General features: G+C 41.4%; 1 protein-coding gene across 1 annotated transcript in view; it reads right to left on the minus strand.

Annotated features, from left to right (window-relative positions):
* Positions 1-25440, minus strand: part of LOC138295686 (retinol dehydrogenase 7-like) — a 146611-nt gene that overhangs the window by 81658 nt on the left and 39513 nt on the right. The window contains exon 2 of the mRNA XM_069234131.1: positions 15220-15372. Coding sequence (XP_069090232.1) covers positions 15220-15372 — 153 coding nt within the window. The remainder of the gene's footprint in view (positions 1-15219; positions 15373-25440) is intronic.

Here is a 25440-nt window from a genome sequence, read left to right on the forward strand (position 1 = left end):
TCCCGGGGGCAGGTTTAAAAAAAAAAAAAAATCCTCAGGTGCAACGCACCCGAGGATTTATTAATACCCTTCCTGGTGTCGGCCACTGGACGTGACCCGCACCAGGGAGCGTGTGTGGGCGTCGTTCCTGGTGTCGGCCACTGGTCGTGACCCGCACCAGGGAGCGTGTGTGGGCGTCGGCCAGTGGCCGACGCCCGCATCTAACAGGTTAAATACGTAATTCCAGAACATAGATGTGGAATTTTTTGTGTTTTTTTAGAAAATCGTTTTCTTCACTTCTACACCTTCTTACAAAATGTACCATTTACTACTATAAATGAGCCTTCGATATTCAGAGCTGAAATATGAGTTCCCACAAACCTGCAAACTTGTGAAAATTAGCCTTGACTTTTCCCTATTTGTATCTGGTTCGAGCTGCAGACCTTTCTCTGCTGCACGGGGAGCCTTGCTGAAATGGCTTGGCAGCTAAATGTTGAAATAGGGACAGCTGTTACAGGCCTTATAATCAGTGGTCATTTCTAGGCGCTCTATTCTGTTCTTAGATCTTGACTATAAAGATTTCTAGCTGTCTCTTGACACACCTATTGTTTCTAGTACATAACATATATTTAGGGTAGACTGTGGGTCATCCATTTGCTCATTATTGAATAGTTTTATTATCTATTTCAGGTGACTCTTGATCTAGTGTTTTTTCTCAGTCTTCTTGTGTTTGTCCAACCCAGGAACGTTTCAGTCTCAGGGTGTTCTGACTGATGAGATCATCCATTGATAACTTGATGGACCTCCTTAGGCCTGGCTTTACAGCGCAGCTGTCCTTTGACCTTATGGGATCAACTGAAAAATTGCTTTCAGATGTATTTTCTGAGAGAGGGGCTTAGGCTCCACCCGCATATTGGTTTCCTTGAGAACAGCATTTGAATGGACTGAAATTGTATGTTTCCACTGAATAAGAGTGGTTGTGCTGCCCTTTTTACTTTGAGGGCAAATGTATGCTCAATACAGCAGAACTGAGTTAGTTGGTGGCAGGCCAACACCAATGGCTATAGCCTTGATCAGTTTATTATGAAAGGTTACAATAAAATGAGTAAGCCAAGAGTATTTATAGTAAAAAGCATGTGTTAAAATCAAGGTGTGTTTAAGGAGAGGTTGTTTGCTCTATATTAAAGCCTGCAGAGAGTTACCTGTTTCATGGAATCTCAGCGCTTACCATAGCAGGTTTTGGTGTTTGTATCGTGGAGACAGAGGTTAGTACCATGATAATCCTTGTCAGGTTCTCCTAGGAGAGACAGTAGTCTGCTTTGTCAACTGCAATATTACATACCTTTTTAATGTTATAACTGTATGCCTGATGGTCACATTATGAGAAAGTTTACGCTCACTATATTAGGCCTGATTTGGTTGCAGTAAACACAGCCGTGGTAAAGTTATAGGCCTGATTCTGTGGTAAAAGTTATATCTGATGACATAGATCTAATTTGTTAATTATGAAAAGTAATGATGAAGGTAGTAGGCCTGGCTTTGTATTATGAAAATTATTTTATAATGTTTGATTGTTATCACAGTGTTAAAGGCTGTAGACAGGTATTTTGTCACACGAAATTTCACAGATATCCATAGTCTGTAAGAGCTTAGGTTTTAGCCATACCTTCTGACAAACACCGGAGGTAGAGGATTTTCACTGTGGTAATCTTTGTGAGAAGAGATTATATATTGTGTGCCAACTGTAATGGGCGACATATTTGCAATTTTATACAGTATGAATGACAGTTGTGAACTTATGCACATTCCAGTAGGCCAGTGTTACTTATTCAGTTAAGCAAATGGAAAAGGTCTTATTAGTTATTTGGGAAAAGGTATGTCAGTTATGTTTGTTTATTATGAAAAGCTTGAATAAAGGCAGTGGGCCTGGTTTATTTATTATGAAAGCAGGTGTTAAAGCCAACAAACCTTCAAGGGTGGATTGTTTTTGAAAGGTGTTAAAAGTCTGCAGACCTGTATTTTGTTACATGGAATCTTACATATTACCCATGCTAGCTTTTGTAAGCAAGCATTTTGGTGTTGATTATCCCCTTTATCAACCCGTGAAACCAGAAACCTTTCACTGCAATACATGCTTGAATCTCTTTGGAAGGCCAGATCATGTAATCAAGAAAATGTATTAAAACATATTTGTTCACATATATAAAGAAATATAAGTGTGCAAATATAGAGGAGTTTTGGGTCACTGCCTGTCTGCCGTTAGTCTGTATTGATGTCATTTACGCTCTGCTTCCATGTATGACAGCATGCAGTATGGAGCAATAGGTCACTCCAGTTGAGCCTCTGACTCCCTTGCCCCCTGGGTGATTATATTTGTTTGATTACAAATGCACATTCGCCTTAAAATCAGTGCACTTCAGTTCCAGGGCTGATGAACCAGTTCCTTACTTATCTATGTTCTCCTACTATAGGTATTCACTTAAATTTTTATTTGATTTTTTTAAAGCATAATACAGGTCTCAAGCAGTGCTAAAGGCCGCTTGCTTGGCACTCATTTCATTTTGAGAGCATCATATCCTTATGGCCACTGCATCTAGGTTAGGCAAACATCATTAAATGGTACAGTCTTTAGCATATCACTGCTTTACCATTCCAAGATGGCCAATACAACGATTCTAAACATGGCACTCATTTTTCTAACTTTCGGTCTTTTAATGTATCTTGCGTATGTTGACTTTGTGTCTGTGTTTACTGTGGCTGTGAAAGCGATGAATGCTTGAAAGAGTCAGTGGCTGAATGAGTGCAGGGATGAGTAACAGAGTGCATTTATGATGACTTATTGATTGTCTAAACCCATCAATAGCTAAAAAGGCACTTTCATTTGTAAGTCAGATCTATTGGCATTGGCTTTACTATCTCCCTATGCTGAAAAGGCATTTCACTACCTAAATTGTGGCCTTTTTAAAGTTAGTCTTGGATAAAGCCAATTTTGGCCCCAAAGTTCCCAGATTTGTAGTTTTTAATATTTGTCATTCTAAAGACAAGACTTAGGGCCAGATGTAGAAAGGGTTTTGCGCCTCACAAAGAGTGAAAAACGCCGTTTGCGAGGCGCAAAAGCCTCTCCGGTATGCAGAAATGCATTTTGCGAGTCGGATCCGACTCGCAAAATGCATTTCCGACTCGCAAATAGGAAGGGGTGTTCCCTTCCTATTTCTGACTCGCAATGCTATGCAATTCCATTTGCGACCGCGAAAGCGGTCGCAAATGGAATTGCAGTTACCATCCACTTGAAGTGGATGGTAACCCAGTCGCAAACGGGAAGGGGTCCCCAGGGGACCCCTTCCCCTTTGTGACTGGAATTGAAAATGTTATTTCAGAGCAGGCAGTGGTCCAATGGACCACTACCTGCCCTGAAAAAATCCAAAACTAAAAGTTTCGGTTTATTTTCAAGGTGCAGCTCGTTTTCCTTTAAGGAAAACGGGCTGCACTTTGAAAACAAAAAAACTGCTTTATTCAAAAGCAGTCACGGACATGGTGGTCTGCTGTCTCCAGCAGGCCACCATCCCTGTGAGTGCCCAGACTCGCTATGGGGTCGCAAATTGCGACCCACCTCATTAATATTAATGAGGTGGGTCTTTGCGACCCCATAGCGAGTCGCAGAACGTGTCTGAGACACCTTTCTGCATTCCAAATTGCGACTTGCAATTTGCGAGTCGCAGGGACTCGCAAATTGCAAGTCGCAATTTGGAGTTTTGGTTCATCTGGCCCTTAGAATCAGTAGAAAATGTATGAAACACTTACATTTGTTCAGTTATTCAAGGATGGTCCCGCCTTCGGATTTTGCCCTGCTCACAAGACTGTTAGGCCTGGGGGTCCCTTCAGTCATCTGAGAGGCTGTGGAGCAGACCTATGTGAGGAAGAAATTATCAGCCAGTGCTCTGAGAATGGCATACAGGGAACAATGCTGGCCTGCAAAGAATCAACTAAACTATGTTTAAGGTGATGTGGTGTTCTCTTTCTTAGGTGAGATTCCGGGCTCCAGAAAGGGACATTTAAGTCTGAGTATCAAATTCAATTCTGATGCATAGATGCCTTCCGAAGAGGATGAAGGAAAGATCAGGAAGTAGACGAAGGACTTCTTTATCCCCAGTACTGCTCCTGATACAGAGGAACAAGCAGGTAAGAGGGATTAGCAGGAGCAGAATGATGCAATGTCTCTACCACAACCAGTGCTTAATGGACATATCTTTAAAAAATAAGGTAGATCACTGGGTGCATGGTTCCACATGATCAACTGGTATAATTATTGAGACCGGACAATTCTGAAAAAATAATTTCCTTAGATTGAACTCAGGCAAGTAGGTAAGTCATCTAGGGCCAGATGTAGGAAGATTCCAAATTGCGACTTGCAATTTGTGAGTCCCTGCGACTCGCAAATTGCAAGTCGCACTTTGGAATGCAGAAAGGTGTCTCAGACACCTTCTGCAACTTGCAATGGGGTCGCAAAGACCCACCTCATTAATATTAATGAGGTGGGTCGCAATTTGCGACCCCATTGCGAGTAGGGGCACTCACGGGGATGGTGGCCTGCTGGAGACCTCAGACCACCATGTCCGTGACTGCTTTTTAATAAAGCAGTTTTTTTTTTCAAAGTGCAACCCGTTTTCCTTAAAGGAAAACGAGCTGCACTTTGGAAAAAAAACACGAAACCTTTAGTTTCGGTATTTTTCAGGGCAGGTAGTGGTCCATTGGACCACTGCCTGCTCTGAAAAATTATTTTTTGTGCCAGACACAAAGGGGAAGGGGTCCCATGGGGACCCCTTCCCGTTTGCGCCTGGGTTACCATCCACTTCAAGTCGATGGTAACTGCGCTTTCATTTGCGACCGCAAACACCCCTTCCTGGGGTCTGTTCCGGGAACACCCCTTCCTATTAGCGAGTCGGAAATGCATTTTTCGAGTCGGTTCTGACTTGCAAAATGCATTTCTACATAGCAATGAGGCAATAGCGACTCGCAAACGGCGATTTTCGCTGTTTGCGACTCGCTAAACCATTGCTACATCTGGCCCCTAATGATTTCCAAAAGGCTAACAATTGTGCAATCTTGGAAATGTATTGCCATTTAACTGACTGATATGTGATCAGTACGTTTTCAAAACGTGTGTAACCTCCATCTACACATACAAGTGAAACTGCTTGATTCACCTTTCAGGTTCTATTCTTCTTTCTGTGTGAGCTTTGCAAGTTTGTACTTTTGTGGGACTATATTTAGATGCCAATTTTGACTATAGGAACTGCGAGTCCACTACACATCTGCCCTTTGAATAGGGTAAGAAAAGGCTAGCTCCAATCGGCATTATTGGGCCTTTAGTAAGGCCTCAGTTACAGGGTTGTCTAGAGCAGGTCACTCAAGAGGATTTCTCTTCAAGATAAGAGCAATTCCATTTATTAGCCACCGTACAGGCTTATGATTAGTTACTGCACTCGATATGTGTCCCCATAAAGAAACCACTAAATAGAAGAAAAAGCCGACAGCATAAAACGAATGCCAGGAAGCTGGCAAGTGAGAAGGAGAGAGCCAAGAACACCAACTGCCAAGTAGCTGAAAGATGATCACAGTAAGGCTTGAGCAGGAACAGTTGTTACTGAAAGCGTTGCAATGCACAGTCCCACTGAACAAGGTCCCCTAAGAATCTAAAATATGCCTGGAAGAAGAAACTGAAAGCAGGAAGTGAAATTCCACCTATTTGGATTGATCTAAGTTCTTGAACAAAGAGAAACAAATATCAACCTTATTTGGGCTGAAAAACTACCCTCAACGTGGCGACCACCCATGGAAGTCAGTAAGTCTCTGACATCAGTTGGCTCACCTCACGTGACTGCCAAACAAGAAGAAAATGTGTAGAACACAGAGGCCGACAACAGCCTCCTGCCGCACTGGTAAGTGCTAGTACACAAGGGAAACCCCACGGCCTGCATGCTATATATATGCCAGCTAACTTGTGCCAAAGAAGGTGTGTGAGTCATAACAATGGCACAGAAAGTGCACAAGAGGTGCAAAAGTGAAGTGTCACACGTAGGCTGAAATTAAGGCCCGTATTTATACTCCGTTTGCGCCGAATTAGCGTTGTTTTTTTCGACGCAAATTCGGCGCAAAACTAACGCCATATTTATACTTTGGCGTTAGACGCGTCTAGCGCCAAAGTTCCCGGAATGTGCGTCATTTTTTAGCGTGAACCCCTTCCTTGCGTTAATGATATGCAAGGGAGGCGTTCCCGTCTTAAAAAATGACTCCCAGGCCTTTACGTGGTATTTATACTCCCGGGCAAAAATGATGCCCGGGAGTGGGCGTGGCCAAAAACGGCGCATTTGCACCGCTTTTTAACGCCTGGGTCAGGGATGGCGTTAAGGGACAAGTGGGCTCAAAATGAGCCCAGAGTGCCCTCCCCTGCCCCCAGGGACCCCCCCTGCCACCCTTGCCCACCCCAGGAGGACACCTAAGGACGGAGGGACCCATTCCATGGACATTAAGGTAAGTTCAGGTAAGTATTTTTTTTTTTTTTTTTTGTGGCATAGGGGGGCCTGATTTGTGCCCCCCTACATGCCACTATGCCCAATGACCATGCCCAGGGGACAGAAGTCCCCTGGGCATGGCCATTGGGCAAGGGGGCATGACTCCTATCTTTACAATGATAGGAGTCATGTTGATGGGGGATGGGCGTCGAAAATAAATGGCGCAAGTCGGGTTACGATGATTTTTTCGACGCAACCTGACTTGCCCCATTTTAAGACGCCCATGCGCCATTTTCCCCCTACGCCGGCGCTGCCTGGTGTACGTGGTTTTTCTCGCGCACACCAGGCAGCGCCGGTCTGCTTGCGCCGGCTAACGCCATTCAATAAATACGGCGCCCGCATGGCGCTTCAGAATGGCGTTAGCCGGCGCTAATTTTTTTGACGCAAAACTGCGTTAGCGCAGTTTTGCGTCAAAAAGTATAAATACGGCCCTAAGTTTTACACTACCCACATGAGTGACTCTAAATCATAACATCACCACTGATGCTGCGACTCAAAGTTGCTGGAAACAGGTGCTGAAGCCAGCACATGTCAAAGTTTATTGTTTTTGACTTGTTAAAAAATGCTACCTTTGGCTTAGCAGGGTCACGCAAAAACTGTGCCTTGAAGCCCACAAGGCCTGGGAGAATACTGTGTAAATGTGAGCCACTGCGAATATGGAATGGTATGTCTCTGCTGTAATAGATTTCAAAAGTGATAGTCATTGCAGAAGACTGAAACAGTCTCTCCATATACCAAGGACTGCTTTAAGATTAAAAGTAATATTTTGGGGGTGGTGCTTGCTTGAGACCGAGATGTATCTTTTGTTTTGTCTCCGACCAAGCATCTGATTCCTCTGTCTGTGCCGGTGGAGCCAGGCTGCCATGAGCTCCGGTGAGCTAACAGTACTAACAGCCTTACATTGAAGAAGCTGCTTTTGGAGGAACATGACAATGTATTCACAGGGTTTGATACTGTAAGGCTTATTTGGGGGAGGGATCAAGGAATACAATCAAAAACACGTAACACATTAGTCAATTCATCCCAACATGAACACAAATCATGTGTGGCAATAAATCTTTTACAAAACTTCAATGTTATTTAATTGTATCCTATCTAGCAATTACAAAAAGTTCATTTTGTATGAAGACAAAGAAACAAGTTTTATTCCTATACTCCCAAATGCGGCATGTACATATTGTACATCATATGTACTTACATCAGACAATGACACATGTCTAAATATCAAATATATCACAAATTACTCTCCTTATATGCTTAAATTTAATGAATCAAATACATACATAAAACAATGACACGCATGTAGATAAAACGTGTATAAATTTCAAGGGTTGAAAAATGGCCAGGATAGTAAGCACACGATATACTGTGTATTACAATGTATTCTCCTTGTGTACATTTGTGAATAGAGAATCTCAAGGACTTTAGCAACTGTGCAATTACTAGAATGGTGCAACTTGAGGTCAGATATGAGGCCCTTGACAGTATGTGGAGGGGTACACAGTTGAGAGTGCTGTGTCCCCTAATCAATTACTGTGGAAGTACTAGCACCAATTAGGATAAAAGTACAGAGAGAGCTTCTACAGTCACAAGAAGGGTAGGAAACAAAGATAATGATCAAAGCATATTGGGCCTTGTTGGTCATACCGCCAATCTGCCGTGGCCCTGAGTCACACCATCAAGTCGACAGTATTACGACCACCATATTTAGATGTATTGTGGCTGAGACGCAGACTGCCACAACAGAATGTTCTTCCTAGCCATTAGGCGGTGGGTTCCCACTGACCATATTTAGATGTTAGAGTCCTACAGGCGGTGTACTGGCCGGTGTATTGCTGATGGAGGGAGGCCATCGCTCGACCCAATGGACATTGGGCAATGGCAGTGGCTATGGAATACAGGTAAGTCACAAACACACTGTAGCTTGCCCATATGTGTACACCAGCATCACACAAGACACAACATGCCACATCTTATCCATTGCCATTCCATCACAACGCAACATGTACATGCCACAAATCCACATTGGCGTACATTGATGTACATCCATGGCACAATATACACGCACTATTGATATTGCACCCATACATGACACAATTACAACAACCAACACAACTACACACTCATCTACGAAAACACACTCACTCAAAGGCACATCACGACAATGACCACCACAAAACACTCACATGAATGTTGTACGCAGCAACACAACATACAACACAACATAAATAACAACATCAGGCTCATATGCAAGTGACACACATACTGACACAGCCACATTACCCACTCCAGCACACTCCACCTCAACTAGCCAATCACATCACACACACACACATACAAGTACTGACTCACATACACAACTGGAAGCACAACATCATCAATGTGCACACATGGACACAGTTGGCAAGTGTAACTGTACAGTCATTGTGGTGCCAGCATTCATTTGGCAATGAAAACTGGCACCAAGATGACCAAGTTGTGTATGTGTGCGATATGTGTGATGTACCAGAGTGTTCCCATCCATGTGTGACCAATTGTGTCTCCAACATATGCATGTCACAGTAATTTAAAGTAAATTACTGTGACATGTTTATGACTGCAGTGGCCCCGGGCTCATATGATATGTCCACACAATGCGGGCTCTCTATCTTCGAGTCCGACAATTGGAGGGGTTGTGTTTTCTCCATGGACCAGTGACAGAACCGACGGAAGGTGCTATCCAGTCATGTCCAGTTGAAAACATAAGTAGAGTCTGGAAAAAAGGTATGTTTTCACCCCATCCCCCCACAATCTGCCAACTCAGATGTGGAGGTCGGACAATCACAGATGGCTTGGCGGTAAGGTACATCCAAATCTGCACAGTGGTAATGGTGGCTGGAGTCCTGTCGTCAGCCAATGTGTTGTATGGCACCCTCAACACGGATGGGAATCCTTGGCAGAGTTGGCGGGACTCATGGGAGCTTTCACCTATGGGACCACTGTCATGTAAATAGGGCTGGAGGACGGACCGCCATGGTGGCTGGCGGGTTTTCAGTTAGAAAACCAACGGACGGACTGTTACCGCCAAGTTCTAAATCAGGTCCATAAATTGCCTTCTAAGATTCGGTGGAATGAAACAAATGGGAAAATAACTTTTTGCCTTCACTCAGTTGAAAGGGTGTTAACTGGCAGCAGTTACAAGAAGCCAGTGCAACTTTAAGGCAGCCCCATTTTCTCTTCCTTGACTTGCCTTCTAGCACCCTGGCTATGAAACTTGAATTAACGTATGTGAAAAAAATGTGAATGCCAGGGATGCTTCCATTGGCTATCTAGTGAAATTGAGTGGGCCATGTTTTCTCACAGGTAAAGGTGGCTCGGTCATTCCTTTTGCAGGAGGATAAAAAATAACTTTGCAGAGTTGTTGCTCCTGCGGTCCGCACTTTTAAGTAGGAGTTTGCTTAACTTTTTTTTTGTGTCTCTCTGCAGTCCCCACTCTTTCTCGTGATAGCCTTACGGCTGTAGAAATATCTGCAAATTGTGTTAACTCACATAATGGATAGCAAAATGTTTACCTAAACAATGTGCCAGAACTCAAAACTATTTATGGTTTCTCTGGAGCAGAGATTTTCTGTCGCTGTTCCTAAGGGAACCTTCAGTGTGACAAGTAACACAGATTAAGATAATGCTACCATGGTTAAAAGGTGGTCAGGAGAGCGAGGGAGAGAGAGAGGGAAAGATGTGGAGAGAGATGGAAGGAGAGGAAGAGGGAGAGAAAGGGAGAGGGAAAGGAGAGATCCTGATGGTAAGGCTCCTCAGCATGTCTCAGGAACTCACAAAGACTCTCTAGACCTTCGCAGTTCTAAACTGAAAGCACGCAACACATTAGAAACGGGTCAATCACAACCATCAATCACTTCAAGCCCAGACTCAATGTAGTGCCTACCAGTATTGAGCAGTAGAAGCTCTGTAAGTAGCCTCCCAGCTATCAACATAGCGACAGAGAACTGAAAGGGTTGGGAACAAAGGTTAAGCAGACCTTACTTCTTAAAGGTGTCAGTAAGTGAGCACCCAGCAATGGATGAATACAAATTGGAGACTATCACAGGAATTTAGGAGAACAGACGGAAGAATGGATACTGGTAGAACCCTGCCTAAGAGGGAGCTAACTGCTTAGAAGGCCAAGGAAAGGGAAATAACAAAATATGTGTGGGAACACCAAACTGGTGCAAACTATGTTGGAAGCGGGAAAGCCCAACAATTGCTGTTTCCAAGCACATTGCTCCTTGCTTGCTGTCCTTTTAAGTGGCACTGCCTCTCTATAACCCAAAAGTGAAACCAGAATCTGACCTCTAAGGACTGAGCGTCACAGCCCCAGCCATAAACAGCCTTCCCAGTTTTCATGTACCTGTTCTCAAGAGCATACTCGTGCCCATACTGTAACTTGTTAGACATTTAGTAAACAATGACTGACTCAGAATGTATTGCTGTAGGCATGACCCTTGGAGAACCTAGCTACCACATAATCTGGCATCTGATACATAAACTGCAGATTTTTACAAATATGTTCCTACTAGATCAAACGTTAGTAAAAACTCAATGACACAGGTTGCCTCACAGTGGAAGGCCCTTTTCAAAGGTTAACTGATCTTCTTTCAGTTGCCTATTGCTGTATTTGGGTGTTAAACAGGTACTAATTAGAAGCATTTGCCCAGACAGTGTTAACATGTGTAAAGATGACAATCTTATGAAGTAATACATTGACAAAATGTGCCACATTACTCTGCAGAATTTGCCTTTCCTTTCTGCATAATTTGGTAAATAATGCAGCGTAGTTTGGTTCTCCTGCCACATAATTCCAGTCCCCTGACTATAATATTGTTTAGGTGTTACTTGAATACTACTCTCTCATTTCTCTGAGGAGAAGCCTATTGGTTTGTAACAAAGCTAGTAGGGGTGAGTCAAAGCTTACTCTTTGATATTGCGTCTATTTCTTAAGGCACTTGATTGCTAACTTTATGGAGGGACATACATACACACATAGCCCACCACACCACCTCAATTTAAATAATCTAGGATTTGACAGATCTGATATACAAATGTATCTTGTGGTGTAATATATATTTTTCCTCTTATGTAAAGGTATCTGCTTATAGCAGGAGGCACGGTTCAAAGTACAATGATGTGTACATGTATAGCAACAGCTCTTTTCCATACTGTGAGAAGCATAGTTTGTCATGTCTGAGTATATTGTTGTGGTACATTTTTGAGTTGTGAATGTACTCATCTTGTGGGGAAAAACAAGCTTCTGACTAATTTATTGAAGTGGAGATGGGTGTCTGTGGATCTTATGTTTGTGGGTGGAAATTCCATAGTTTGTCTGCATGAACAGAGAAAGATGTTCCACCCATGTTTTTTTCCCTGTATATAGAAATTATGAGGCGAGGAGCCATTCTTGAGCTTAGGTTCATTTGTTGTATGTATTTGTTGTTTTTGTATGTGTTTGTTGTTTTTCTTCCTGAGGAAAAGTGGTCCTGTGCCATTTATTGCTTTGTGTGTGATACAACGCAGCTTGAAGGAGGATCTTCTGGCAACTGGTAACGAGTGTAGCACCCTCAAAGCAGGGAAGATGTGTGCTTGTGGCTTTACATGTAGAAGAAGTCTAGCTGCAGATTTCTGAATTCTGGTCTTCTCATAGTTGATAAAGTTAAGCCATCGTACAGACCATTAGAGTAGTCTAGTTTTGATAGGACACTAAATATGGTTGCTTGAACCTTGTGCAGGAATCGTATGTGTGGGAAGATGCGCTGAAGTGTTTTCATTGTGAGAAAGCTTGATTTGGCTACCTTAACCACTGATGGATTCACTTACAGCTTGCCATCCATGGTAATTTTAAGGTTTTTTACTTCCTAGGTCATCAGACCAGGCACAAAGAGTGTTGTAGGTTTTACTGTGGCCACAGGTAAGTATATTGGTTTCAGAGACATTCAATCTGAGGTGGTTCCATGTCACCCACTGTTCAATGGCCCGGAGGCAATCAAAGAGTTCTGATGTTTCAATGTCCCTAGGGCTTTACAATTTTAGAAGTATCTGTATATCTTCTGCACAGTTATAGCAGGTGATGTTAAATCCACTGATCAGATCTGGTAATGATTTCATGTAGATGTTGAAAAGCACAGTTGAAATGATTGAGCTTTGGGAGACTCTTGCTCTAATGTTTTATGGTTTAAAAAAGAATGGGGGGTATGTAGAGTAGTTGTTCTGTTGTGTGTGTAGGATGTGATCCATGGGCTGTGACCTCTATTCTGGCTCCCTTAAGTCTTTGGATGTGTGCATAATGATCCACTGTATCTAAGACCACTGAAATGTCCAATTGAAAAAGGGCAGCAACTCCGTTCTGGTCCACTGTGCATTTAAAGCCATCCCAGATAGAGATTAAGGCCACTTCAGTGCCTCTTCCTGGACAGAAACCAGTCTGGGAGTCAGAAAGTATGGAATTGTCTTCAATGAACTGTGCATCTGGGCGAAAGCTGCTCTCTCTAAAAGTTTTCCTTGTACTGGTGCATTTGCTATGGGTTTGTAGTTGTCTGGGTCTTGATTATTCATGTTACGTTTTTTAAAGGGGGGTGTATTATGCCTTTTTAGGTATTCTGGGGGAAAGTAATAGTAAGCCTCTGCTCCCAGCATCAAGCTACCTCCTCTGTCACTAGTTGACTGTAAGCCTGCTTTTGACACTGTACAGCACTTCAATGCCTTTTGGCTAGAATCGTGGTTTACAAATACCACATACATACATACATGATGATGTCACCTTGGTCCATTCAGAGCATTAAATTCCATTGTGGAACATTTACTGCCACTCAGCTCAGCATCATGCCTTAGGCCTGCCCTCTGCAAGAGGCAAAAAAGACCCTTTACTTCCCTGGCTCACCTTTATAAAACTGTGTACCTCTATGAATCTGCAAACACAAAGTCACTGAGCCACTGAAAATCTGTAGCAAAGGGTCCATGTCTGCAAATGTCTCCTGACATGCAAGCTTGGTTTGGACAGGTCCAAACACTTTCACTGCGGTTCAGAGGTATATGGTGGGAAGAACATTTAGGTTTAAACTTGTCAGGAGTTGCGTGTGTTTTCATTCAGTGCAGACCTTGCCAAGCAGCTTGGGCTGAACTGTTCCAATTGGAGCAGGGTGTAGAACAATTTTCATATGGCTGATCTCAGTCTGAAGTGGCATAGCTGGTGAAAACAAATGGACTAGAATGGGACCCAAGCTATTGTCAGTGGATGTGACTTTTGATTAATTCCTCCCCAATATTTTCTGATTTCCCTAAAAGAGATTGGTACCATAATTCCTTGTGTCATGTTAATGATAGGTTAGTGACTTAGAAGAAGCATTTTCAGGTGTCTTGCAACTGCTTTCAGACAGTTGCTGCATCATTACAGTGCACAAATTTGACCATTTCTCACAATCTCATTGCATGACCAGGGCTACTTTGTTCTACTTGATATAAAATGCCACTCAACCTATCACACATAAGGGCATTTAATTGTCACACATATGTAACCTGACAAGAGGAAAATGTAAAACATATGCAAACTAAAACGTGGCTGCTGTGGAGTTGCCCCTCATCCCAGAAATCGCTTGGCTTTGGACAACTGCCTCCAAACACTCTCTAAAGATTCCCATTCAGTAGTTCCTGATGCATGTCCAGTCTCCTTTAGGCAGTCCCTGCTATATCTTCTATCCATTCTCAGTAATACCTCCTAATCATTCTCCTATGAGTAGACCCTTCTCTTACTCCTCAGCACTTCCAGTCATGAGATCTTTCCTCTCTGTTGACTACAGTCGCTGTTCCCCATGCTCCAAAATCTCTGCAGCTCCTACACTGAGTTCTACCTTCTTCTTCTTCTTTCTCTCTCTTACAGTACTCCCTGTTTTATCCTCAGCCTACTTTCCCTACTCTTTCCATGCAATCCCCATTCTCTCAATAGTAGCTAATCTCCCTCCTCTGTCCTCTGTCTAAAGACCACACACTCACTATGTTTAGGCCTGGCCTACAGACAGCTATAGCTGTATCACCAGACTCCTGTTTTATAGGACAAATATATGTATGTGTAGCCAGAGTGCTTTCAGTCTGTTCTCTTTATTCATTAGTCTTTTCACCTGCCTCCCACTGGCTACTACTTCATTGACTAGCTCTCTTCACTTTGGCCCATGGCTTTTAGTACTTGGATATGTGTACATCTGCCTGGCAAGTTCTCCTCTTTAGTGCCAGGCCTCAAGGCAAATCTCTGCTTTAATTTCAGTATATGAAGAATCCACTTCTTTTTCTTTTCTCAATCTAGCTGCTTCTCCTAAAAACTTTGTATCTTTCCCTTCCTCGTGGTTTTGTTTAGGAAGAGGGTGCCTTCAATGCTATTAATGATATAATTCAGTAGAAAAACATTGTTCTCCGCCTCAGGCTGATCGCACTCAAAAGAAATCAAAATGATTGGTGGGTTCTACTCAGGGAAGCTTCAAGGAACTAAGGAACTAACTCTGTAAACCTAAATTGAATTAAGAGCAGATTGATAGAATACGTTGAGGGTAAAAGTTAGAAAAACATGTATTTAGATAACACTTCTGTTTTAAGGTCCACATTTGTTTAATTGATACATTTCATGTCACTTGTTACAATGCCAAATGTGTACCTTTAGATTTTCTTATAAGAGGAAGAAATGCTAGCGTGGTCCTGATACTCCCAAGAAGATTCACGTCAGCAACTTGTTTGTATTTTTCAATCGGTAACCATTCAGTCTCACCCCATGCAGAAATCCCAGCATTGTTCACCAGTGCCCATAAACCTGTAAAGAAGCACACATAGTTACAAGGGCACAGCTAGTATATATTGGCTAACCCTGACATTGTGCTACAAATATTTAACTTCTATACTACTTAAGTACATGTACTGAATAGTTCATATGTACTGCTGTTATCAAACCTCAAAGTGGCATTTCTAAACAACAGAACAGATGAATTTACCAACATTTGCTGTTAAAAAAAAGCAAAGTGGGTGGTGGAGGGGAGTTAGGTGATAAATGAAACCGAGCATTGTTTGGGCAATGTAAAACGAATCTAATATGTTAGTAAGCCACAGTGAAACAATATTCACCATTTTAAGCAAGCTTGTAAGAATTGATTGCCATTAACATCAGTGGGATTATTTTTTTGCAAAGAAGTCACTGCAATATAAAACAAACATTTGCAATGCAATGGGTCTCGCGTTTGCTCGAGTTAGGGTTATTAGCGTTGTAAACTCCTAACCGGACTTTTCTTGCCACATAAACTAAAAATGAAAAGTAAAACAGTTTCACATATGCGAGCCGATGGCCGCCATGAGCACGAAGCAGACACACAAAAGGAAACAGAAGTTCACTGGTAGTGAAACCTATCGGCAAAAGTACAATTATCCATGTTACCGGCAAAAGTGCAATTATCCATGTAAGGGCAAAAGTGCAATTATACATGTAACAGGGTAAATGTCATGTAAAGAGCTTGACTTGACAGTGAGATCCTGCTGCCTACGAAATAAAGAGAAAAAGTAATCCAGAAACCATACGGTAAACATGTTTTCAGTAGTTGGCCAGTGTGCTCAAGGAGGGCTAAACACCAGAAAAGGCATTCCTTATGCATGCCTTTCACTAAGGAAATCAAGCAAATTTTCAAAGGCAAGCCCTCGAACCAACCAAAAGGATGGGTGTGACATGGGTGTGGTTACAAGCCCATAGAGAGATGAAAAAGAGATAGAGCGCTTTACGCACTCGACCCTAAAAATACTTTATAGTAGTACACTGATAGAGAAGACAATCGGTCTGAGCTTGATGAGAAAATCATGAATACGATTATTAAGTCCACTTTTCAATTTAGTTTGTAGCAACCACTGAGGTTATATTGCATGTACTCTTAACCTTCCCTTCTACATCTTTGTTTCTATATTTTTCTAGGTGGCTCTGACCTATATCTAGGCTCCATCCAGCTCTGTTCTCTCTTCTCTTATTCATCGATTTGCTTCTTGAGTCAGATACCTACTTCCTCCTCCTCATACTTCTTCCTATACTTTGTTTCGGTTTTTGTTTTGTTTTCATTTCTCATGCAGCCCATTCTCTGTTTCTTGGACTTGCTAGTGTTCTTCTCCTTCCATTCTTTCTTACAGTTGACTTTAACAATCAGTTCTTTCCACTGGTCCTTTCGCTTTTAGATGGATGACAATCAATCAAATCATGGATGTCTTCTCATTCTCACTATTTATATCCTAATAAAAACTGAAACAATTGTCTACCCTGCATGTCAACTGCCCATCATTTACTATTCCTTTTGTTCCATCATTTCATCCTCTTTCTAAAAGAAAATACATTTGGCAGTGGTCTTTGATCAATGTCTAAATTTCTGTTAGGTTCACTAAAATGGAAGTCATCTCTGTCACTCACGTATGCCCCCTCAACACTCATGCTCTCCCCACCAGCTCCGTGACTCACAGGCAATCTGTAATCTATTTGGATATTTGTAATGTTGATTTTGTTCTGCTCATGTTGAACTTTCTCTAGCTTGAATGTAAATGAAAACTTGTTGGTTGTCATGTCTTCTGCCGCTTCAAGTAAATCTATTCATTATTATATAAATGTATCTTGTTTTCCTTGAACAGCTCCATATAACATTAGCATAAAGGGTGCTGATTAATTATTCATGTAGTGGGATACCAGAGATATTGAGAACCAGAGATATTGTGAACCAGAGATATTGAGAAGAATTTCCTGTTCTACTAGGAATGATGCCTGACCCTTTTCTGATTTTGCTGCCCTTTGGAACTTAGAACATGTCTTGATTTTTGCATTCTCTGTATAACATTTCACTTTAGAGACTTCAGGCCATTGACTCTGCTCCATTTATTTTTCAGTTTTGTAATAAAACCCTTTAAGTTTTAATGATCTAAAACTCAGCTATTGATTGGGCCCACTTAATTTCTATTAAATCCCAGATAAATTAATGAGTTGTATTTTGACTGATTTTGATGCTTTGGGAAGTGCCTAACAACAGTAACATATTGCCTGATGTAAATGAGGTTAACACCATCTCCAATCCATCACATTGTGGGAAGACTGATTGAGGTAGGGGGTAGGCTTTTGCTCCCACAACGTTCTGGTAGCAGAGGATGGTTGCACGTTAAAGAGCAACTCCTTTTGCTATGTCGTCCCCTCCTTCTCTCCAGTCCTTAGAAATAGTCCTTATCATGAGATGCTCATAGAGGTTTTTAAGAAGCACATCAGAGTCAAGGATCCAAACAATGATGGTACCAGTGGTTTCATCTCTGCTTTTGTCATGGGTTTGTGTACATAGCTTACTAATCACATTGAGCAAAGTGAAATATGCTGACAGACAGAGTATTGGTGAAATTCTGAAGCTTGCTAAGTAGATTAGTAGAAGTATTAGTAGTAGTAAGTAGTGATTGGTTTGGTGCAAAGCAGAAGAAAATCAAGGAGATGCTGATGACTGCCCAGACAAACAATTTGAGCGGAATGCATGAAATCAGTTGATAGGTTCAAATTTGAGTTATGTTCAATCTGATAATGCTGTAATGAATGAAACACCTTCATTGCAGGATGTGTGGACAGGAAATGGAAGGAGGCACATGCAACTTTGTGGTAAGTGATTAATAATTCTGGAATGAATGTAAAGATTGATGTGTTCAAGAAGAACACTGGTTGTCATTTATGTGGTGACATCAGACACTGAAAACAGGAATGATGACGAAATCAATATTGAATACCAAATAAATTTGTTCTTCAGGTGCTTAGAGACATACAGTAAATTGTTTCAGCCTATCGGGCTTCTCAGCAGATTATGCATAATTAGAAATAATTTCTCATGGATATGTCTACAGCCCCAGTGTTGCAGAAAAATATTATGATCAAAATGCCTTACAGTTCAGGATACCAGCACAACCAATTGATTTTGAGTAATGATTTTTCATAATTTTCTCCAGAAAAATAATTCACAGTGACAGTGCCTGAAGGTAGAGGAGTATTTCCTATTTGGAGTAGCCCTGAATGTAGATTAAAGTGGCCCATACATTGACAATGAAGTCAATGACCAACCCGTTTCTTTTTTAATGGACACAGGAGCTACCCGTTCTACAGCTCATTCTGTGAAAGTCCTAAACATAACTCTCTCTGGAGGAGAAATCCAAGTTAAAAGATCAGTGATAAAACAAATTGGTAATCATGTTACAGCAGATGTCACAGTTAAAGTAGGGACAATGGAAAATATTCACCAGTTCATTTTATGTGATTCAAGTCCTGTGAATCCTGTGCAAGATGAATTGTGTGCATTTAGAATATAGTTGAAATTGAAGATGACATTTCAGTGCTTAAAATTAAATCACAACATTTGAGAGTTCCCAATTTTGACTAAGGATAATTTGTTTCAGGATGTATGACATGCTTTTAAAGAAGAGGTGTGGGATTTTTCCAGTAAAGAGACAGGACCGAAGAAAAGTGCCATGCCAGTGAAGATCAAAGTAAAGCCAAATGCTGTTTTTCCTAGAACTAAACAGCATAAACTTACAAGGGAAGCAGGAAAAGAAATTAAGCCTGTCAGTTAAATAATGATTGAGCAGGGAATTCTTTGTGACGTGCTTGGTAACTCTCTTGTCATGGAGATAATGAAACTGAGTAGTAAATACAGAATAATGCAGTAAAGAAAAAATAGTCAGCCATCGTTGAACATTTGTTCAAATCCAACAGTAATCCTCTTTCAAATTCCATCGGATACAGAATAGTATATAGCCACTGACTTATGCCAACCATTCTTCTCCATTCCTCTTCAGAAAGAGCAAATTCCTATTCATGTTTCAATTTCAAGATAAAGTTCTCGTTTGGTGTAGAATCCCACAGGGTATACTGAGAGTCCTTCATTATTTAGTTATAAATTAAAGAAAGCTCTAGAAAATGTGAGGTTGCCCTGTAACTCAGTCTTGGTGCAGGACATTGATGATCCACTGGTCACATACAAGACCAAAAAAGACTGTAAACTTGATACAATTGCTTTGCTCAATCATTTAGCTGACAGTGGTCATAAGCCACCCCCAGCAAAGATGCAGTATTGTAAAAAGGAAGTGATTTATCTTGGTCATCACATTGAAAAAGGAACAAGGAAAGTCTCAAAAGAACCTATTTCTCCAATTCTGAAGCTGAATCCTTCTGCCACCGAGAGGGAGGTGAGCAGTTTCCTGGGAATTGTTGACTACTGTCGTCTGTGGATTCCAAATTTTTCCTTGATTGTAAAACCTTTAATAAGGTTGACTCATAGTGAAATAAAGGACCCAGTACCACTTTGCAAAAAATGTTGAGGCACCACCTGGGTTTTGAGAGAAAGTTTGTACTATGCACCTACCGCTAGAATGCCTGACAATTTAACCTTCTTTCTTTCTTTCCATGAAAAAGGTAGGTGGGGCCTTCCAATATTTACTCAGAAACCTGGGCCAGCAATGAAGCCTGTGGCTTACCTATCAACTATGTTGGATCCAGTAGTTGTAAGTTATCCTGGCTGTTTGAAATCAGTTGCAGCTGTTTGCATTGCCATTGAACAAAGTGAAGGAATTGCCATCGGACATACTTCATTTGTATATATTCTACATTCAAGTCATTCTGGCTGTTGATAACATTTCATTCAGATGTTGAATCAGTTCCTGGAGTTGTTGAATCCAGCAACATTGCTTCCTATTTTAAACAAAAGTTGTGAAGACAGGGAAAATGAAAATTATGATAAAGACGATGTATCATCATGGATGTATCAAGGTTTCAGAATGATGTACCAAACCAAGACCAAATATTAAAAAGATTCCTCTTGAAATGGCTGATCTGTCCTTGTTTGTTGATGGTTATTGCTTTAGAAACAAATATGGGGCACTAAACCATTTCTAAAATTCTTGAAGCATCCTATCTGCTAAATGTAACTTCAGCACAAGTGGCAGGATTGGTTACATTGTCAATAGCCTGTTGTTTGTCAGACAATTGTAATGTGACAATTTATACAGACAGCGGGTATGGTTTTGGAGTGGTCTATGATTTTGGAAACTGTGGTCATAAAGGGGTTTTATGACATCTTCTGGAGCTCTCATCAGAAACAAGTCTCTACATTCATGCTCAATTGAGAGCAATACAGCTGCCAAATGAGATTGCTGGGGTCAAGTGTGATTGCCATAAGGCTGGGAAATATATGGTCAATCTTGGAAACAGATATACAGATAAGAAGGCTGGGTGGGAAACAGCCTAAACTACGCCAGTGCAGCCACACTTGCCATTTGTCCGCAAGCTGAACAACGCTTGCCTGAACCACGCATATGCATTACCCATGCATATGCTTATTTAAGACAGGACGCATATGCGTGGTTCAGGAAGTGGCCTAGCTGTAAGGATGGGCGGGCAAGCAGGAAGGAGCAGGAAGAAGGATCGGGAAAGGTAAGTGGGGCTGGGGTTGTTTTTAGGGATGTGGGCGATTTTTTTTTAATTGGGGCAGAGGGTGGGGGGGTTGGGGTAGTTTGGGGATGGGAGGTTGTTTTTAGGTGTGTGTGAGGGGATTTAGGGCCCAGGGCAGGGGGTCGGGGTAGTTTGGCGAGGGGAGGTTTTTTTAACGGTGCATGGGGGGTTTTAGGACTCAGGGTGGGGCGATCAAGGCAGTTTTCAGAATTTAGGTCTCAGGAGGGGTTGGGGTAGATTTAAGGGCGGGCATGGGTCACGGTAGATATGTGGATTTAGCTCTCAGGGCGAGGAGGTCAGGATAGTTTGGGGAGAGGAGGTTGTTTTTAGAGGTGCATTGAGGGTTTTAGGGCTTAGGGCAGTGGTGTCAGGGTAGTTTTGTGGATTTAGACCTTAGGGTGGGGTCGTTTTAAGGGCAGGCGGGTCGGGGTCAGGGTAGTTTTCAGGTTTAGGGCCTAGGGCGGAGAGGTTGTAGTAGTTTTAAGGGTGAGGGTCGGGTTGGAGGGATCAGGGTAGTTTTAAGGCCAGGAGCAGGATGCATTGAAGGGGGATTACCCACGCATATTTCTTTACCACATATGCTTTTAAAACGAAATTAATTGTAAAGGCATGCGTGGCAAAGGCACTCGGGGTAAAGACGCGATCGTGGTTCCGACCACGTTGTTCAGGCATGCGTTGTTTAGGTGTCATACAACCTGGCCAGATATGGTGTACTTAAAAATGGAATAGTTTTTTAAGAAAATGAATAAGATGAATAAAGAATACAATTCATGTAAATTACAGAAAATGACAATTCTTTTTTGTTAAGCTCAATTTAAGCTTCCTTGAATGAATTAAAAGACTTTCCAGAGGAAGCTAGAGAAGATGAGAAAAAGAAATGGGAAAAATTAGGTTCCAAGTAAAATTACTAGGATTTATATGTTACCCTGAACATAAGTATATTTTGCCAGACTCCATGTTGTATCCTTTACCAAGTTATTTCCACATTTTTTTCATGGCCACCCTTGCTTAGTGAGGGATTCCTTGCTCAGAACTTTCAAAACATATTGGTAAAACACTCATTTTAGAAATATTGCTGAGAGTTTATGCTCACAGTGTTTAGTCTGTCAGAAGAATAAGCAGGGCAAAAGGGCTGGTACTGTGGTGAATCGTATTGGCAAATCAGGGGGCCCATTTTGGAGACTTCCAGCAGATTTTATTTTTAAAAAGCCCTGGTAACAAGAGAATATAGTCAATCAATGAAGAACCTTAAGTAATTGAACCAGATACAGAAAACAGTAATAATTAGTCAACAGTTGCCAAAAAAACAGCAAGAAAGAGAACTCCAAATAGAAAGTATTTATTATTTGTATCTAGCAACAGATGAAGAAGAGTCAGACAAGAAATCTACAGCCCAATAAATTGTTGCCAAGACACCAATGAAAGTAAACCTGCAAAGGAACTAGTAAAGATGGAATATTTACCTTGCAACTTTCTGAAAGACTGTTAAAGATAAAGCTGAGTGAGAGAAATATACAGCAAAATTCAGTAAGAAAGAGAACCATTAAAGAGCATGAACTGAAATAAACTTTTGATTAAAAAAATTGCAGTTTTGCTTGTTTTGATTATTATTTTAAAGAAATAAGAAGAAAATAACAAAACCGTTTATTGTTTTTAAAAAACTTTTTGCTGAGTTTCCTTTTTTGAGCTTCACAATAGTTTCCATTTTAGTCTCAATAGTGAAATACAGCAAATTCTCTAAAGTTATTGGTTTGACCACCTTAATAATGATATTGATAGTCTTAGCTGACTTGTTGTGGTGCTTACTTTCTCCGATGGGATACATCTCCATAAGGGTTGGGTTAAATACAGTACACAATGAAGTGAAACTTAATACAGTGACATGGTTTTCAAGATAATATTTATGATAAAATACTGAGTGAATATGTAGATATTAGAAATGTTAAAATTGCTTTGTACATTTCTACCTTCTGTAGGTAAGGAAGCAACATATATTTAGCTTCCTCTCACAGTTTATCATGCACTGTTTGTTAGCATATGTAACAAGAATTAGCTTTTGTTTCCTTGTTTAGTGCATTTCAATGTCTTGTTGAATGATCTACCTATCATGAAAGATTAAGGTGTTAACAATGGTTTTAAATATGGTAGATTTCTCAAACAATTGCACAAATTAAGCATAGAGTGAAAACACTAATCGGGGGTACATGTGTGGTTTAATTAAAGAATAGTATGAATATGTTAAGAGTACAATAAAAGTAGAGTAAGGATTGTGAGACACTGCAGAAATGAGAGCAAGATAAGAGAACAAATGAAAGAAGAAGAATTTAGAACATCAAATTTTCATCCCAGGTTGAGAAAGGAACATGAAAGAAAGGATGAGTTGTGTATGGCATGTCAAGAATCTTTCAAAGTTGGGAAAGTTGAATATGTGGGAGAAAATGATTGTGAAGATATTATGTTAAAACTGTGATTTTATGATTGATAAAGAGCTGATTCTGAGAGGTATGTGTGTGGTAAGACTGCATATTTAAATTTGCCGCGTAGTTCGGCTTCATCATATTTTCTTGCTTTGGTGTTTCCAAGAGTCTATCATATGAGTGAAACGGCTGATGCAGTTGGTTTGAGGAGAGTGAAAGATGGATTTGGACAGATAGTATAAGATATATTAGATGCTATATATGCTATTATTACTGCTGTAGGTGTGGCTATACATTAGGTGAAGATTAGACGCTTGTCCATAATTGTGGACCCACTTGCTTCACTTACAGCTGGAGCCCTAACTCAAATTAATTCTGAATTAATTGCTGTTACAGCAATTGTAATGCAAAACTGAGTTTTGCTGGATATCCTTAATGCGAAAGAAGGTGGTTAAGAGACGCTGCACTGTCATACATGATAACAGAAGGGTTGTTAATGCCTATATTCATAACATAACTAACATCTCTTATGAACTTCACGCTTTAGAAGTATGGTGTGTGTGAGATTGTTGCTGTCTGGGTTTGATATGATAAGGAAGGATTTTAGCAAGGTTGGTGAATTGCTTGATTATTTGATGATTGTTGGACTTTTGCTTTTGCAGGGTCATCCCCAGACTTTTTTGCCTCCTGCCTCCTATATTTTTCTGACATGTTGCTGTTGGCTTTTCAACTCTGAGCACTTTACCACTGCTAACCAGTGCTAAAGTGCATATGCTCTCCTGTTTAAATTGTATGTAAGTGGTTTATCCATGATTGGCATATTTGATTTACTAGTAAGTCCCTAGTAAGGTGCACTAGAGGTGCCAGGGCCTGTAAATCAAATGCTACTAGTGGGCCTGCAGCACTGGTTGTGCCACCCACATAAGTAGCTCTGTAATCATGTCTCAGACCTGCCCCTGCAGTGTCTGTATGTGTATTTTTACACTGTAAATTCGACTTGGCAAGTGTACCCACTTGCCAGGCCTAAACCTTCCCTTTCCTTACATGTAAGGCACCCCTAAGGTAGGCCCTAGGTAGCCCCAAGGGCAGGGTGCAGTGTATGGATAAGGTAGGACATATAGTAATGTGGTTTATATGTCCTGACAGTGAAATACTGCCAATTTCGTTTTCACTGTTGCAAGGTCTGTCTCTCTCTCATAGGATAATATGGGGGCTACCTTTAAATATGATTAAAGTGTAGATTCCCCTAGAGAGTAGATGGACAGGTGGAGTTTGGGATCCCTGAACTCACAATTTAAAAATACATCTTTTAGTAAAGTTGATTTTGAGATTGTGCGTTTGAAAATGCCACTTTTAGAAAGTGAGCATTTTCTTGCTTAAACCATTCTGTGACTCTGCCTTGTTTGTGGATTCCCTGTCTGGGTCAGTTTGACAGTTGGGTTGTTTTTCACCTCACACCAGACAGTGACACAAAGGGAGCTGGGGTGTGATCTGCATTTCCTGATTAGCCATCTCTGCTAGGAGGGAGGGGTGGAGTGGTCACTCTCATCTGAAAGGACTGTGCCTGCCTCTGACAATGCTGTCTCCAACCCCCTGGTGTGTGTCTGAGGCCTTGCCTGGGCAAGGCAGGATTTCACAAGAAGGTGTGAGTCCCCTTTGAAGAAAGGTGACTTCAAAGACTAAAATGGGTATAAGAAGGGCACCCAAACTTACAAACTTTAGAAACACTTCTGGAATCAAGGGGAACCTCTGCCTGGAGAAGAGCTGATCGCTGAGGAACAAGTGCTGCCCTGCCTGTGACTGTGCTTTGTGGAGCTTTCCTGCAGTGCTGCTTCTGCCAGAGTAAGAGGGCAAAGACTGGACTTTGTGTGCCTTCCATCTTGAAGAAGAAATCTCCAAGGGCTTGATGTAGAGCTTGCCTCCTGTTGTTGAAGTCTCAGGGATAGCAAAGACTTCTTCCTGCCAGCACCTGGAGTCTCTG

This window comes from Pleurodeles waltl, chromosome 5 (assembly GCF_031143425.1).
Source record: "Pleurodeles waltl isolate 20211129_DDA chromosome 5, aPleWal1.hap1.20221129, whole genome shotgun sequence".
Lineage (NCBI taxonomy): Eukaryota > Metazoa > Chordata > Amphibia > Caudata > Salamandridae > Pleurodeles > Pleurodeles waltl.